Source organism: Pocillopora damicornis, chromosome 3, assembly GCF_964200805.1.
Source record: "Pocillopora damicornis chromosome 3, jaPocDami1.2, whole genome shotgun sequence".
Classification (NCBI taxonomy): domain Eukaryota; kingdom Metazoa; phylum Cnidaria; class Anthozoa; order Scleractinia; family Pocilloporidae; genus Pocillopora; species Pocillopora damicornis.
Genome location: NC_142672.1, coordinates 25,038,246 through 25,055,884, shown reverse-complemented (window position 1 = coordinate 25,055,884; position 17,639 = coordinate 25,038,246). Strand labels below are relative to the sequence as shown.

Sequence of the window (17,639 nt, the reverse complement as noted above, 5' to 3'; positions counted from 1 at the left end):
TTTTGCCTTCTCAGACGGAAGCGCTAAACATGCACGTCTTTGATTCCAGAAAGCACAGACACACGAATTTTATGGCGATGAAATATAGTGAAATCCAATTAAAGACGTAGAAAAGTAAGCCTTTTTAAAAGGCGTGAGCACACTCATTCCAGGGAACTAGGTTTTTTGAGTAACATCCGATTTCGTACCATGGCGGGTGAAATAAAAACAAACAAAAGGCTGACATCTTGTCTAAACGAGTCCTGGTGCAGGGCCGCCCTCTCTGCCTGCTTATTTTCTCTTGGTTCCATTCCAATGTAATTTTGTGATGTGTCAAATTAGATTCATTATTCTTTAATTTTTTTGTTATAAGAATATTGCCTCGTAATAACATTCACCTTCAAATTCCTTAAAATATATCTTTAGTTTGAATCACGCTAGCAAGAACATATCCCATTGGGTGTTTTCTGTGAAAGATTGTACAGTATTTTTCCCAGAAATTCATTCTGAGTGACTGAGAAATTTAATGATTTTAGCACAGAGGTGAACAAGAGTAGATGCCATAATATTTTTCATCATGACTCTCCTATAGCTGTCTGACTTGAACTTTTTCCTGTTTGGTAATTAGATGGAAATGCTGCAGGCAAAACAGGAGCAAGAAAAAAAAAGAGACTCCGTGAACAGATGGAAGCTGAAGCAGCGGTCCAACGGCAACAAATGGAGAACATGGTAAAGGCGAGAATGATGGAAGTTAAAAAACACCGACGAAATTTCATGCAAGAAAACCAGGTACTCAGTCAACGACTTGCACAAATGCAAAAATAAAATGAAGGCATGGAGAAGACAGTGGAGAGCTTGAGACAACAGCTGCTACTCAATCAGAGCCGACAACAGTAAGTTCAAAAGCCGGGATTCTTTGATAGAACGCTGCAAATGATACCAGTCTTGGGCGGGGTCGCTAGCACCTTATCAAAGTGTAGCGTTATGTAAAGCCTCTAAAGTTATCCCTTATCATGAACACTGGTTCAATTTTTAACCGGTTTCATTGTATCAGCTTACAGTTAACCATAATTTGCAACGAGTTAACCAGCTTAAAGTTATGTAACACGTTTTCTGCCGATAGATATGATGTTGATTTTATTTATGAAGTGAAAATTGTGTATTGTCCGTGATACCAATTAGGCTGAAAAACAACTTGAATGTGATCTGAAATAAAAGAACTTGAAAAAAGAAACCAATCGGTTCTTCTGATTATTTAATAGCTGGCGCACACAAAATCCCCTTTTCGAGGAGTTAAGCCCGAGAGCTAACCATCGTAGGCTCTGTGTACGAGAAATATGATAAAGGTTGGTATATCAAGCTTGTTTTAGTGTGCTCTAGCGGAAGAGAAGTGGGGGAGGAAGGGGACAAACGACGAAAAAGGAGACTGCTTGCAATGATTTCGGCCTTTTTCCGCCTTTTGAGTTTTTCTCGTCGCCAGGTTTAACATTAGAAAGAATTAAATCACAGCAGTAAAGAGGATGCTTAGATGCCAAGCTTTTAATGCCTGCTGATCGAGTGACACAGCGTATAACAACTTAAGGAACGACGGGCGGCTTGTGGAAATAAACAAGTGGTTCTAGGAAAAAAAACAAACATGCAAACAAAAAATAAAAAACAATATTGAAAACGGTCGGTCGGTGGGACACGAAAGCCGTTATTGTTACACAAGTCAGGCCGACAGTTTCTAAGGTAAATTTTCATCATCGCCATCATCCTCATCATCATCATCATCGAGATGCTCACTATCTTCATCTTCGTCATTATCATCATCGTCATCATCGTCATCGTCATCATCCTCACTTTCGTCATCATCATCGTCGTCATCACCATCATCATCATCGTCATCGTCATCGTCATCATCATCTGGCTCTTTTCTGAACCTTATTCCTTCTTGTTCCAGCTCAGCTTTTGTAAGAAGTCGATTGATCATCCCTTCATCTCCTATTTCAAATTCCTATCACAGGACAAAAAAAGGACACAACATCAACCACAGCACCAATTATGTGAAACTCTCAACTGGCATTTTCACACCAGATAAATATCTAAAGGATCTTGATTCTCCCCACGTATATCGGAATATTACGTTTCCTTCGCTATGGCAAAATACACCTGTTTCATTAATTTCTATGTGACACTCAACTTACATTTTAACACACAAGATAAATATTTCACGCAGTCAAAGATATTTGTCCATATAGCGAGCAGTGAAAGAGGACATTCACTTTTGAATTCAAATAGCTGCAAGTGACTAAGACCATTTTACAACAAAGAAAACGATCTCAGTTACAAATAACAAAAAACAATGCTCCCTGACGATTAAGATGAGGTGAAGGTTTACAAACAAACACATAAATTACAATAAATACTAACTTTTTTGGGGGGAGGAAAACTGTCTAATATCTTCGAAATTATTTATTTTCCACACACAAAGTATTAGCTAAGTTATTGTCTGCCCGAGAGTAAATCAACGATTTAACAATTTTCCAACCTTGCACGACTACACGCAACGGGTTTTACTCCAGTTCACCTCTCAACCAGCATAATTGTTACACGATTGAAAGACAGACAACCCTAAATATTTCTTTTTGATGACCCGGAGTCCTCGATGTAATGTTTTCCTTGACTTTCCCAAAAGTAAAGAACTCTCCTCTCAGTGTAACCATACTTTTCTGACAAAACCATTTGAATCATATACGAGACACTTAAAAAAGAATCCAACTGATAAATAAGAATAAGGAAACCATTTAAGAGCGAGTAAATTATAGCGCAGTGCCGAGTTTGACTAGTAGCCGCGTGTCACGGGTCGCGCCTATGAAGTTTAAGCTTTTAAAATGATTTCTTTTGATTTTTCGTTTGTTTTCTAGCAGGGCGCTTACGCCCGACGCACAGTAATGCTTCATTCTTCAAGCGCTAATTTCACAGGTTCCATAACATAACGTCTTTCCCAGATCTTTCAGCTGAATGAGATGTTAATGGAAACTTCGCCTCCAAAAGGCTTCTTCTCACGACTAGTGCAAGCGCTTTATTTTGTTTAGGACGTGGTAATATTGGTCTTATTTTGGATACAGTATGGGAACATCGAGCCGAAGCGCTTATCAGAGGTGACCCATGTGAAACACTTTCTTGATTTTTTTCCTCCTTTCCTCACCCCCCTCCCCCTCCAAGAATCCATTGAATTTTGTGCCCGCCTGCCTTCTTTTCCAATTCCTTCTCGCTATTATCTCTTTTTGCCTTATTACCAACCCCGGAGTACTTTGCTCTTTATTCTATGTTATATTTACGTTTAACACACCAAAGAGGTTTTAGAGTGTGAGGTTTGAAATAGTCATTTTAACAAATTCGCTATTTACAATGTTTTTCTTTAATTTTTCTAAAAATAAAAAAAAATAGGCTTCTATGACAAAGGCGACCGAGGGCTCTACGAGCATCTGCCAGAGTTACTCAACATGGGCAGTGCGGCTAAAGACAAAAAGAATCCAACTGATAAATAGGAAGAATGAAACCATTTAAGTGCAAGTAAATTATAGCACCGTGTCAGTTTCTTTTTGGATGTTAATATTTTAACCTAAAACTTTTGGTGAATTATTTCCTATCATCAGTACAAACCTTAAAAATGTAAATTTATGACAATAGAATCAACATGACTTTCGCTTTTTAAAACACGCATTTGGATTTAACACAAGAAAAAACCTTTTTTCTTTGGTTCTTTCTATTTTGTTGGGTTAACGCTTCCTGTTAATAAAAGCGAATAGATGCTGGTACAGATTGTAGCGAACGTCATCAAATCCAAAGCATGTATGGGTTCACAGTAATTTCAGGTCACATAATCAAACCCAAACAAAAGCATCCCATAATAACAACACAAGCCTAAAAAATTCAAAAATTACCATTGCGCAAAGAAGTTTGGTCCGAGAAAAATTCTCACAATTCATCTTTTTTTCTCTCTCTTATGAAGGGCATAGCTACAGAAGATTTCTCTAACAAGATTTCGCTAAAAGTCAAAGGCCAATCGAATGAACTCGAATAAATCAAACTCCCAAAGTTTTCAATTAGGTTTCAGTAATCAAGCATCCACTACACTGGAAACTACTGTCTGTAAATAATATCAAAGTTTTGAAAGCTAAATTTGTTTATGTCTTAATTTAATCTTAGACAAATTTTTCTGGAAACCACAGTCAAAGAAGCATTACATGAACCATTAAAGTACTTAACATGGGCTGTTTACGGTCTCCGCCATCCCCAACAATTGCTCCTGATGTCACAAAATAGAAATAGAAAATTTCGAAAACAGTCACTGTTCCTGATGTGTACATTCTTTCCCATGCAGACTACTCTGATAAATTTTATCAAAAGCAACTTGCTGGAAACAATATCTAGTGCTATTCTGAGGAACGTCTAACTAAAGATTAGATACAACTGAGTGAAACAACAAAAAGACTCTTACATGGTAATCAGTGGACAAAGCGATGCCTCTCCCTTTTACTGCTGTACACAACTCTTCACACTCTGTCTTTGTCATCTGAACACTAAACAGAGACAGGTACTCCAGCTTAGGAACACTGCTGAGATGCTGAACCAGGTCCCTGACTCCTCTGCCAAGAAGATTCCTCCCTAGATCAAGATCGCTCAGCTCTGGTACATCCTTAAGTGCACGAGCCAGTGCTGATGCTTCATCTTCACCCATATTTGTATACGACAGGTTCAGCCCAGTCAGATTGGGTACACTGTTCAGGTTCTTGGCCAGTTCAATGATCCCGTGACCCAGTGCATTGAAAGCCATATTAAGATAGATCAGCTCTGGTACATCCTTAAGTGCATGAGCCAGTGCTGATGCTTCATCTTCACCCATATTTGTACCCAGCAGGTGCAGCTGAGTCAGATTGGGTACACTGTTCAGGTTCTTGGCCAGTTCAATAATCCCGTGACCCAGTACATTGTTTGACATATCCAGTCTTTCTAACTTGTTTAAGTACTGTAATGAGGCAGCCAGTGCAGCACATTCCTTTTCTCCCATTTGTACACGAATTAACTCTAACACAGTCAACTGTGGCACGTGATGAAGATTCTCAACCAAATGACTCACACCGCTGTGTAAGGGGTTCCCTGACAAGCTGAGCGTATGCAAGTTTGGAGAGTGGTGCAGTGACTCAGCAATAAAAGCAGCACACTTTGCTGTTAGATTGATACCACTATGTTTTAAACTGTGGAGATTGTCAGTAAAATTAATTCTGTGAATCGCGTTCTCAATCGAATTACCTTCCAAGGCATCTGTCAAGCCCCGACTTATATCAATATCTCGAAGAGCTGTTAATAAGGGAAACAAGTTCTTCAACAGAACAAAATCCTCAACTGTTTCCACGGATAAATCAACCTCTCTCACCAGTGACAAACAATGTTGTTGTGTCTGGTCAGATCTGTTCTCAGTCAAAGACAGTGCAATGTTGTCGTCTTCATTATTTCGCAGATTATCCACAGGTGGCTGAGAAGAACAAACCGGCGCTGATATCAGTTCATGAAAAAGTTTAGAACGAAGAACAGTTTTTGTTATGCGACGCAGATAAATAAAGTTTCTCATTTCGCTTTTTTTGAGGAAAAAGTCCGCCTCGCCTAAATCGGCGTATTCTTTAACATCTTTAATTTCTCCAGAGCACGTTAAAAGGACCGCGTTCAAGTCAAACAATATGGATAGAAAATCATCATCATTACTCTTCCAACCTGAGTAAAATAAATAGTTCGGAAAGCTGGTGGTGTCTTTGAAGAAGTGCGTTTTGGCAGCAGTAGACGAGTGTTCCTCATCAAGTATTACAACATGGTTAACACATGAGAGAAATGCAGAATATACAGCTAGTCTGTCTGAGGCTGGACAACGAAACAAATAATCGACACAGAATAGAATAAACTCCTTTTGTGCATGAGACAAATCTTTGACAGAAGGCGTCCTAGTAAAATTGTAATCTGTGAGACCTTCTTTCTCTCCGACATAACGTAGATGATCAAAAACAATGCCAGCAGCTTCTGATGACAACTCACGAACGAATTTTAGAACTTCAGCCATCTTCCTTGATTTTTCAAACGTATCCATTCCTGACAAGCAGGTGACGGTTTCATTCTTCTTAAACTTCGCTTCTTGAACGATGAACCAAGCGGCAAGAAACTCCTGAACGGACTTGTGAAGAAAAGACACGATCTTCTCACGGTTCAAAGCAGAAAGTTTGGAAACTTGGAAAAAACCGACATGAATAAGCTTCTCGAAGAGATCACTAGGCGGAAATTTACTGAAGTTAAAATGAAGGCAGTCCTCCAAAAGAGCATCGAATGCAAGTTTTCCTATTTTGGAAAGTTCCTCTTGATATTCATCTATGCTTTTATCTGCTGCGACGTTGTCTGAGTCTTTAATAGCCATATGATCCAAGAGAGTCTGAATAAATTCTACGTAAATTTCGCCACGAGACGTTGGTAATTGAGGTTTTTTCTTTTTCCACAGAAGACACAACATCAACAATAATAGTGGAATCTCTGCCATCTCCTCGAGGTCATGCTTTCTCAGGTATTCAAGTAGCCCTTCAACATCTTCCTCATCAGGAAGAATCTTTCTTGCAAACTGTTCCTTCTGTTCCAAGCTATCGAACCCGTTAAGTTCAAACTGAGCGTGACTTGGCACTCTAAGCTCATCCTCTTTCACTGGCCGCGTTGTGATCATTACACAACAGTCTCTCAGTTGACTGCCTCTCCAAATCTGGTGAATTAGGGATGATTTTCCACCGCTGTACTCATCATATCCATCCAAAATGAGCAGCACTTTCTCTTGGTTCTGACGGACATATTCACACAAGTAATTGACTGCCATCGGGTCATCAGCAGACAACAGTTCCGCTGTTTTTAAAATGGTACAGAGGTCCGAAATACCACAAACGTCTCGTAACCTGATTAACAGTAAAAGATTGAACTTTTCGAGGATCTTCGTTCTGCCATTTGCCCAATCCACAGCTACTTTTTGAGTGAAAGTAGACTTTCCTATTCCAGGTCTTCCATACACCAGAATTCGTCTACGGATGGGATGATCTTCGTCACCCTCAAATACTTCACTGCTGTCTCCCAGCTTTTTTTTCGTTGTCCCGTCAGGTTTCCTGTGCTCTTGTAAAAACGTTACTTGTATGTAAATGCTATTAATGTGTACCGTGTTGTCTGGGTCCCATGGTGTTATTTTCACTTGACACATGGTGTTGTAAAACGCCCTCAACTGATTCCGGCACCATTCCCAAAATTCTGTTACAGACGAGTCTGTAGACAAAAAACAAGTAGCTTGGTAAAAATTCTCTTTCTCCCACATCGAAAAGAAAATCACTCGAGAAGGGTTTTTGAACAATAAGGAGAATAACTCTTTCCATCTGTTATTTGTAACTTTGACGACGTAACTCTTTAATACCGAAGGTAAATATTCACATTTTCACTATCTGATCACTACGGTGATTTTTTTTTTTTGGGGGGGGGGGGGGGAGGCGGAGGTTGGGGGGGTTTGATTTGCCCCTAATTCACGAGTACAGTCTTCGATCGTCCCGTGAAGGAGAGAAGCGTGGGCTCACTTCACGAACAGCGGCTGGTAATCGAGGCTATTGCTTGCTCCGCTACACAAAAATCTTAAAAAAATATATTGATTTGTTCTGTGGCAAGTGAAATTATTATGACAAACATTAGGGAAAACCTCAAATATTGTAGTAACTATGAGTTTCTAAAGCTTAAATTCGAACATTAGCCCCTCGTTGGACCGATTGGGTTCTGTGTGGTTTATAAAATGGGGGTTGGGCTAAAAGGAGGGGAGGGGTAAGGCGGGAGATTCTAGGTGTCTTATGAGTATGTTGCAGCTGAGCCCTCCCTCTCTTGCTAATGTAATAACCTTTTGAAGATTTTTTCAGACCATTCTATGTTTTCATTGTTAAACGCCGTTAATCTTGCTTCCACAATTTCGAGATGACGCCCGACTGTCTTCCATTTTTCGAGTTTCTGCGAAAGTCTCTCTAAATCTTCGTCGCTGGGAACTCCTTGCTTGACAACAAACATTAAGATATCACAGCAAAGCATCAAGATGAGAGGATAGCGTGTAGTACATATTGCATCTATTCATGCCATTTTGCTGGATCCACGCATTTTTATTTTACAAAGGCGGGGGAAGGATGATGGGGTTGGAGGGTGGGGGTTAACAGGCACGCCCATAGACATGTCCTCATTTTACCTCTTTTCTTTGGAGTCAAGGCGCCACTCGGAGACGACTCTTCATAACGGCATTTCACCTTTGGCGGAGGCAAATGTCTAGTAGAACCATCTGCATGGTAACAAATGTAAAAAGATAATTAGACCAGAACATAATATTTGAGCCAACAGATTTATTGTGACAATGGAGCTTTTTCCTTTCCTAATAAAAAGTCTCCTAATGAATTTGTTTCAAGCCCAATTCATGCAACTTCATAATGCAACCCTACTTTCCAACATTTAACACAAAAATATACACGCCCACATACGCGACCAGAAGATTTCTTGTTCTTTTTTTTTTCTTTTTTTTCCAGCCAGTAAGAAAAATTGTCATCGCCACTTAAACGGATTTGGTGACCTACCATTTATATCTCTATTTTGCGATTGAGCGAAAAGCTCTTAAAAACTCTTTTCCATACAATAAGCAGCTTGCGTAAAGCTACTCTAAATCTTCGTCACTAGGAACTCCTTGCTGGACAACAAAAATAAAGACATCACAGCAAAGCATCAAGATGAGAGGATAGCGAGTAGTACGTATTGCATCTATTCATGCCATTTTGCTGAATCCACGTATATTTATTTTATCAAGGCAAGGGGAAGAAAGATCGGGTTGGGGGGTGGGGGTCACTGGGCACGCCCATAGATATGTCCTCATTTTACCTGTAAAAGGAGTTTTTCCTTTCTTTGGAGTTAAGGCGTCCTTCGGAGACGACTCTTCCTTACGGCGTTTCACCTCTGGCCGAGGCAACTGTTCAGTAGAACCCCCTGCTTGATAACAAATGTAAAAAGAAAAAAAAATTAGACCAGATTTTTCGAGCCAACAGATTCATTGTAGCAATGGGGCTATTTCCTTTCCTCGTGAAACGTCTCCTGAGGAATTTGGTTTCGAGGCCACTTCGTGCCATTGCATTATGCATCCTACCGTGCATCATTTTACACGAAATTTACACGCCCATATACGCGACCAGAAGATTTCTTGTTCTCTTTTTTCTGCCAGGAAGAAAAAATGTCCTCGCCACGTCAAACGGATTTGGTGACCTACCATTTATATCTCTAGTTTGCGAAAGGCTATAAAAAAAAACTCCACACAATAAGCAGCTTGGGTAAGGCCACTCTAAATCTTCGTCGCTAGGTTCGATTTGCACCTAATTCTCAAGTGCAGTCTCCGATCCGTGAAGGAGAGAAGCGCGGGCTTATTTCATCAACAGCAGCTGGTAATCGAGGCTATCGTTTGTTCCGCTACACAAAAATCTTAAAAATATATTGATTTGTTCTGTGACAAGTGCAATTATTATTAAGGAAAATCTCAAATCTTGTTGTAACTATGTAACACTTAAAATCCTCCAGTCCGAAAGTCTAAATCAGAATGCAGATTCTGAAGAAGTTAAAAATTGAAGTCCTCAGTGACTAATACCTTCAAGCTTTAAGCGCTTTATGCCCTGGTCCAGTAACCCGCTTGATGACTTCCTTTTTCCACCTTACAAACATAAGGAAAGTAATTTAAAACGAGAGACAGCGAGGCGGGCATTTAATCAGGTTCATTACTAATTAAATAATGGCAGGTAATTATTTGCATGTCAAAGAAATCTAACCGCAAAAATGTATTTCTGTAAGACTAAGAAAACCGTGAACACAAGAGATTTCTATGGAATATATGCCATAAAGTTTCAAGAAAAATAGCTAATCAACAGAAGAGAGAAAGCTAAACCGCAAACAGCAACGCTAATTAGTTAAGTCTAAAGGAAGATGTCATGAGTCAATATGCAGCATCGAGCCCCAGACCCTCGGATTCTGCACTCTGAAGCTCTCCTACTAAGCAAGAGAGAACTATATGGTGAGTTTCACAGCAATAAGAATAAAAGAAACAGTTTCTCACTGCATCTGTTAATTCAAATACAAACCTGCTGTTTTGGTAGACGAAACATGTTGCTGTTGGGAAGACTGGGCACTAGAGCAGCATGGCTCTACCGGAACTTCTTTACTCAATGCTGAATGTTGTCTGTCAGTTGAAATATCTTCAAGAACACAAAACCAAACAGACAGCAGTTAGACAGCCTTATGAGGTTTGAAACAGACATGCCGCTTTATGTAGTTCAAACCAACATAATTCGAATACTGCGTCCTAACCTTGCTTGCAAAGGTTAGGACATAACTCAAACCAATGTGGGTGTAAGATTTCTAAAAATGCAAATCTACGTGAGGAATTTAAGATGTCTGTGATCCTTCCTTCCTCTGCATAAAAATTCAGCATTTAACCGCAGTTCTTAGGAGAGGCACCATGCAATAATTGGGTTGAAAAAGACTGGCACCTATAAGTCTCAATAGACATACTGGGAATTTGTAGACAACGATGATGGCTCAAGTAATTTCCTATCTGCAAGAGTTAACAGTTACTGTTGTTCGGTTAGCAATGATAATTTGGTTTTATTAACTAAGTTGATAATGTAAATGGCCACCGTAAAGAGTTTCTACAGCTGATGTTTCGAGCATTAGCCCTTCTTTGGACCGATTGGAGGAACCTGGGTTGCCTGTGGTTTATAAAATAAGGGTTGTGCTGGTAGGGGAGGGGTTGGGCTAAAGCAGGAGTTTCTGGGTGTATTATATGGTGGGGTGAGGTTGGAAGTCTTCTTCCCAAAAGGTTTGAAAGCATCCCACCATCCATCTTTGTAGAAAGAAAATTAGAGCTCCTGTATGTTAAGTTCAGGTCAACATCATTATCTTTTATTTCTCACATTTTGTTAGCCCAGTGCAACACACAAAAGCAGATCCTGTGAAATTGCTGACAAACATGTAACAATTCTGAGTGAAGAGCTGTTCTGATTAGTCAGTGCATAATCATAGGTCATTAATCATGGTTTTAATTCAGTTTTGGTAATTCAGTTCCAGCACATTTAGTGACTGTGAGCACAGCTAGTGACTGTTAGCAAATATACTGTAGGCCTAAAAAAGACCAAAGTTGATCTGTTTACCTTTGTAATGTGGCCAATCTTCAAAAATACTGCATTCCTTTAGAATGCTGACAACAAGAGAAGCTGCTGTTACACTTGCAAATGTTTGCCAGGTTTCTTTTGCTTCAGTTCCATCTGCATATCCTGAAATACCCTTGATGACAACCCACTCCATTTTCAGTTCATGCGCTGCACTGAAAACTCCTAAGACATACAATAACAAGCTATTATGAATAAAACAACAAGTTTTAGTATTCTCCAACATCTCCTGATTTCAACCTCTCCCATCGTTACCATTGTCATCAAAGATTTGTAAGGAAATAGAGATATATTTTGGAAAGTCACCTAAAATATACTAGGTGCCGAGCTAGTCCCTGTAGAATGAGCCTCTCCCAGGTCCCATATCATTCAGCCACTGAGACTTTACTCTTATTCACTCAACATGTGTATGAAATACTGGTCAGTTCATCAGTAGCCATCTACACTCCTGGATATAGAGACACACTGTGAGAGTAAAGTGTCCCAGCCAAGACTAGAACACAATCACATTAGCCCTGGGCTTGAACCCAGACCTCTTGATCTAAAGTCCAGTATGTTCACTCACAAGCCAGTGCATCTCTCAACACTTGCAGAAAAGTTTGCCAACACGATATGAGTATCAACTCTCTCTCCCAGGATACAAATATATCCAAATATCTCTTTGAGCAGATTTTACAGTAACAGTAACTTCAAAGGAAAAAGAGATCTTACCCTCTCCTTCTGTTTCAATTGCAATTGCTTCAGGAAATGACTTCACTAGCTCATCTCGTCGCCATCCAGCTTGCACGACCTCAGTACCACTCAAAACCTCGCCACAGAGGACTTCAACTTTCCTCTCTTTAGGATTTTCTAGGGGTGGATTCCAACCATGACTTGCACATTCAATGAGTTCAGTAATGTCTCTGCTTACAGGAGTTGTGAACCCACAAAAGTTCTTTCCATCCTTTTTAACCTTCTGATAGGAATAGGTTGTGAGCTTTTCTGACAGAACCACATCCCCAAGCTTTGTTGATTCCTGATTCATACCACTACAGTGGCCCACAGAAAAGACAGCTTTTGGCCTCAGCTGAGTGACAGCATTTTTTACAACAGTTAAAGCACCACCAGGAACTTTAAATCTCTCTGAGCATTTCATTAGAGCAACTTTCAGTTTAATATCTTGATCTTCACCAAAGCTGCCAAAGTACACATGACCAAGGCCTTTGCAATAGCTTCTTAATGGATCATTAATGTAATAGTAGCAGCTCAAGAACTCACAGTCCTTCACTGTTAACAACAGAATGTCAATTGGGAGTTGAACATCCTTCCAACGTATAAAATTCTGGGTTAGTTCACTTATCTCTGGAAGACTAACATTGATCTTTGGTGGGTCACCATAAATGTTCTTTGAACTGCTCTCGTCAGTTCTTGCAGTTTCTGACATATTGCCAATCAGCTTCTGAAAATAAAAGCAATACAGAAACATATAAAAACTAGAGTTTAATTTAATTCACCATATTTAAGCCTGGACATAATAACTAGCCTCCAGTCCTGCCCATTTAGTCAACATTTAATTCATGCAACTGTAAAAGTTCATGTTAATGTTGGAACAGAATTCTATTAAAGATAATCTGCTTCACTGCAGAAATCTACAAAGACAATCACTAATCATAATGATGCGTCGATTGCAATGAATAAAACAGAACATCATTCACAATCTTAAACAGTATATTTTCCTTCTGATCCTCATTGAAGGTGATTGAGGTAGGTTCAAAGTTTCAAAGAAATCATCACCTGCGATGCAAACACCAAATTGTTTACATTCCACGACTAAAACATCTCAGGGAGCACTGATTGCAATGAATAAATTGGGCAGCATATTAGTGAGTATTTGTTTCATTACTCGCTCAATGACACACGTGTTTCAATGCCCTGAGTAAGTGACATTTTCCTTCCCAGCTGCTTCATCAACATCTCAAATCAAGCAAATCAACTGCTACTGTTTGTAACAAAGGCACATGAGTTGCACATTTTTTTCCCACCATGCATGCAAAAAAATCATATATTCGCATCTGACTACCCTGCATCTGAGCGTATGAAATTCGTCTGCGCAGTTAACAAATACACGAGCAGTACTGTAGTGACTGAAAAATAAAAATTTAAATCAATCATAGTGGGTATTAAAGCCAAAATACAAATATAGATTCATGCTTTTTATGACCTTGTACCTAGATGAAATAGATGTAAAATTACAGGCAGATATGAATAATCACATCTGGTGGCAAACAACAAAGACAACTGGACACATCTCCAGTTTGTACAACTAAGCTTAAACTGTACTCAGATCAAAAAATATGATAAAGAATATCAACCTAAGGTGTTGTCCCAAGCCCAGTGCACAGAGGTTGCTTATATAAGTTATTTTTTAGTTTAACATCCTTTTCTTAAAGGCAGCCAGTTCTACATTTAACAATGTTTTGAAACAGGTTGTTATCAAAGCACTAAGTAATAATTTTTTATGTGTTTGGATGGTTGACTCAAGTTAAAATGATTTAATATGTTAGGAAAGTACTTTGGAACATTTACTTGTCCACTTTATATTAAGCCTTATCATGCTGACATTGACTTATTTACCATGAGTGATAAAGGAAATGGAACAGTTTGAAGCAAAATTCCAGCATGTATGTCAAACATTGTGATGGTCTATAACCAGTGACTGATGCTGATTCATTTCTGATGAGTAACAAATGACACAGGACAGTGTACACAGCTTCAACCATTTCTGCAGCCCAAGCATATGATGGTTTGATTTATTTTTGATGAGTGAAAAGTAAACAGCACAGTGTGTGTAGAACCATTCCCACAGCCTATGCATATGACTGTCTTTAGTCAGCTAGTCATTACACCTGTTCCAATCAGTCAGAAAGGTTATCTGGTGGAGAATTGGACACTGATTTTTGAAGGAGAGAACTTGAAAAAAAGCTCTCACAAATGATCCTCAGAACAGTGTTGTGGGAAAGGAAACCTACTAAAAAGCTAAAAATTCACTAGTTGGGGATCACAGTTTACATTGTTGAGCACTGCTTATTTAACAGTGTCAACCATGAAGATGGAAAAATTGACACCAAAACAGGCCACAAAAATTGGCATCTACTGGTTGCTTAATGTGTATTAAACAATGAACTGATCTTATGCCTATTGGTAACAGGAATAAAGAGCTGTGAAGTCAGGAAGTGATTTAAAGCATTAACACTTGATAAGGCAATTGATATAATCAGAGCTGGAAAAATATACACCATTGAGCTAAAGAACATAGACTTAAGGAGCTGTAGAAGCACCCTTAAGTATAGTCAAGAATCATAAAAAAAAACCCAACTCCATGCAAAAGGTACCAATGCCGAGACTGTGGAAATCCCTCAAAACAATGCACATCAATTTTTTGCCGATGGAAAAAATGTAACAAGTGTCGCAAAAAGGATTATTTGTTACAATCTGCACAGCCTTTGTTACTAATGGAGATAAAATGACAAGGGAAAATTTTAGCTAGGATCTGTGTCAAAGAATCTGCCAAGACTTTCAATCAAGTTGAAGAATCAGATGATGAGCCAATTATACTGTATATCCCATATACTCAGGAGCAGACAGTGATCATACCAAATACCAGATGGAGCCTCAGCTAAGGGAAGGTGAGAGCTGTGAGTGGACAGCAAAACTGTGCAAACAGATTGTAGCTCAGAGGCCAACTGACTAATTATGAAAGATTAAAAAAAGCATTAAAAACAGATCAAGCCTGGAAAACATTGAAGCTATCTTGAAACCCACCAGTTAACTTTTCTCTGTGCATGTATGTGCAAGGTTTAGTGTGAAATTGACATTGCTTAATGGGCTTGAAATTTCGAAAAATCAGCTATAAATTGCTAGGAAATAGAAGAATGAAGTTCTATTTACCTGTAGTAAGGCTACTTCTAGCTTTTCTTATATCTTGGTAATACAAAAGAGGGCAACAACAGCTACCTTAATCAAGGCAGCAGGAGATTAAAATGGTTTACTTGAGCATAAGAGCATTTTCTATTCATAAGTTTATTTCTATTTCAATTATACATACAAGATAAACACTCACTTTTCAAGTTGCTTCTCCTGTGAGATGGTAGCAGTAGTTGACTCAAACTCTCAGGTACTTGCCGTTGCTGGATTGAATCAATAATACCATCCACCAGATAAACCACTGACCCAGTAGATTGTGTGTTAGATTATGTTCACAACAATCTACTAGCCAGTGATTAATCTGGTGGACAGCAAAAAATTCAACCAGCTGGTGGAAAAATGACTGTTCTGTGCCAAAATCACTATAAGTTCTGGCTGTTCAGTCAGTCAAGTATCAGAACACCTGCAGCTGTTGGAAGGGAACTTAACCCCAATTCAGAATATTCTGGAACTCAGCTGCAAGGAAGTCAAACACATATGGATCAATTATTATTATTTATATGATTAGCTGAATTATACACACACTTTGATAGGTTCTTATATAAAAATATGGTAAGTTCATCCATGGCACACTCCACCGTGCCTCATGTGCCACTTTGTTCTTTGCACAATTTGACATGAACTATGAAGTATTACTCAACAGACACACGACAACACACAATCTATTTAGAAAATGGAATAACCATTCAATTTACAATTGAATATGCATAAATCATTAAAAAGTTGTAAGTTAGTTGTTCGAATTACGGTCAACTCACCGACGGACCAACTCGCCGACGTATAAAATCGAGTAGAGACGTCGGCGAGTTGGTCGTCAATCCAATACAACTTATTAGAAGTTAAACATACAGAAAATTAAACGATATTTAGTGAAAAAACACAGGTGAACATTGGTGAACATCAAACAGAAGCTTAAACATTGGTGAACATTGGTGAACATCACCAATGACTAGAACAGCTTAAGATGCGAACGAGTTATTGTGCGACAACAACACCATAAAGACTCATCATGTCAATCGCTCAGATTTTTTAACGAAAACTTGGCTTTCTAGACAAGATCTTTAGTAAAAAGCAATTATTTTTATTTGCAACAAAGTCTATAAGGATCTTAAGGCGAATAAAGCGAAGTAAACCTCACCAACGACTCTAACAGCTTCAGACGCGAACAAGTTGTTGTGTGACAACAACACTGTAAAGACTCATCATGACAATCGGTCAGATTTTTAATGAAAACTTGGCTTTCTAGACAAGATCTTTAGTAAAAAGCAATTATTTTTATTTGCAACGAAGTTTATAAGGATCTCAAGGCGAACAAAGTATAAGTAAACATCGCCAATGACTCTAACAGCTTCAGACGCGAACAAGATAGTTATGTGACAACAACACCGTAAAGACTCATAATGTCAATCGCTCAGATTTTTTAAGAAAACATGTTCACCAATGTTCACCGATGTTTAAGCTTCTGTTTGATGTTCACCAATGTTCACCAGTTTTTTTTTACTAAATATCGTTTACTTTTCTGTATGTTTAACTTCTAATAAGTTGTATTGGATTGACGACCAACTCGCCGACGTCTCTACTCGATTTTATACATCGGCGAGTTGGCGTCGGCGAGTTGGTCCGTCGGCGAGTTGACTGGTTACCAGTTGTTCTGACATTAAGTTTTAAAATAATGTAAAAGTTTTAAGTTTTAAAATAATGTAAAAGTTTTAAGTTTTAAAATAATGTTTTCTTTTTTGCTCCTGAACACATGGGGTGTGCAAGTAAGCAAGAAATGTTGAGAGGAACAAAAGCCCTATAGCACCAATGAAAAAATGTTTCTGTACATCATGAAAATGGTAAGTAGATGGTAAGTAGATGACCAGCTGTTTATTAAGTTCATAATTTACTTATTTATTGAACATTAATGTATATACAAGGTACTCTCTTACAACATGGTGATTCTCTTAAAAATTCATACAAAGACAAAATATCTCAAAGAAAATTCCAAAGGAAAACATACATATATATAGTTCATAGAGACAAGGTGCAAAATTGCAATCTGAGCTGGCTGTCAATGCTACTGAAAATTGACTGTTTGCAAATAGAATGTTAATGTTAGTAATGCTAACTGGTATCCATTTAAGGTTTTCTCAGTATTCTTCATGCAAACCAGCACTCAGGAATGCAGAAATGAATCCATAATTTATTACTGACATTAACTTCTAACTCTGGTTTTCAGTAAAGAGTCAAGGTCTTTGAAACTATTTTGTATTTCAGTTGAATAGAACATTTAACCTTTTCTCTAATCATTGAGACTTAGCAATCAAATCATTGCTTCAAATGGTGATTGAATCCAATTGTTTTATTGACACTTGGCACTCAAGTGAAGAAGTTAATTCTAGACCCTGAGTTAACAATGAAATAAAAAGCAAAGAAAGA

General features: G+C 38.5%; 2 protein-coding genes and 1 pseudogene across 8 annotated transcripts in view; 1 reads left to right on the top strand and 2 right to left on the bottom strand.

The window, feature by feature from the left end:
• Positions 1-17,639, bottom strand: part of LOC149049003 (NLR family CARD domain-containing protein 4-like) — a 173,820-nt gene that overhangs the window by 100,853 nt on the left and 55,328 nt on the right. Inside the window, exon 1 of one of the 6 annotated variants that reach the window (XM_089201402.1) lies at positions 15,355-15,442. The exons of the other annotated variants lie outside the window; for them this stretch is intronic. The gene's annotated coding sequence lies outside the window, so the exon portion shown is untranslated. Of the gene's footprint in view, positions 1-15,354; positions 15,443-17,639 lie in introns of those variants that run through there. 6 annotated transcript variants of the gene reach the window in all.
• Positions 1-17,639, top strand: part of LOC149049006 (guanylate-binding protein 4-like) — a 47,491-nt pseudogene that overhangs the window by 2,508 nt on the left and 27,344 nt on the right. The gene's annotated exons all lie outside the window — the stretch shown is intronic.
• LOC149049010 (NLR family CARD domain-containing protein 4-like) lies at positions 1,706-15,674 on the bottom strand. The gene is made up of 9 exons (XM_089202323.1): positions 15,355-15,674; positions 11,967-12,693; positions 11,238-11,420; positions 10,170-10,283; positions 9,683-9,745; positions 8,929-9,036; positions 8,252-8,341; positions 4,466-7,302; positions 1,706-1,975 (listed from the first exon to the last, which is right to left on the bottom strand). The coding sequence occupies exons 2-9, from the start codon at positions 12,676-12,678 to the stop codon at positions 1,706-1,708; spliced, it is 4,377 nt and encodes a 1,458-aa protein (XP_089058449.1). The 5' UTR covers positions 12,679-12,693; positions 15,355-15,674.

Coding starts and splice junctions, on each gene's coding strand:
- LOC149049010 (XM_089202323.1), bottom strand. CDS start 12,678: ATGTCAGAAACTGCAAGAACTGACGAGAGCAGTTCAAAGAACATTTAT. Junction 11,421..11,966: donor AATTGAAACAGAAGGAGAGG/GTAAGATCTCTT, acceptor TGTATGTCTTAG/GAGTTTTCAGTGCAGCGCAT. Junction 8,342..8,928: donor AGGAAAAACTCCTTTTACAG/GTAAAATGAGGA, acceptor GTTACCATGCAG/ATGGTTCTACTAGACATTTG.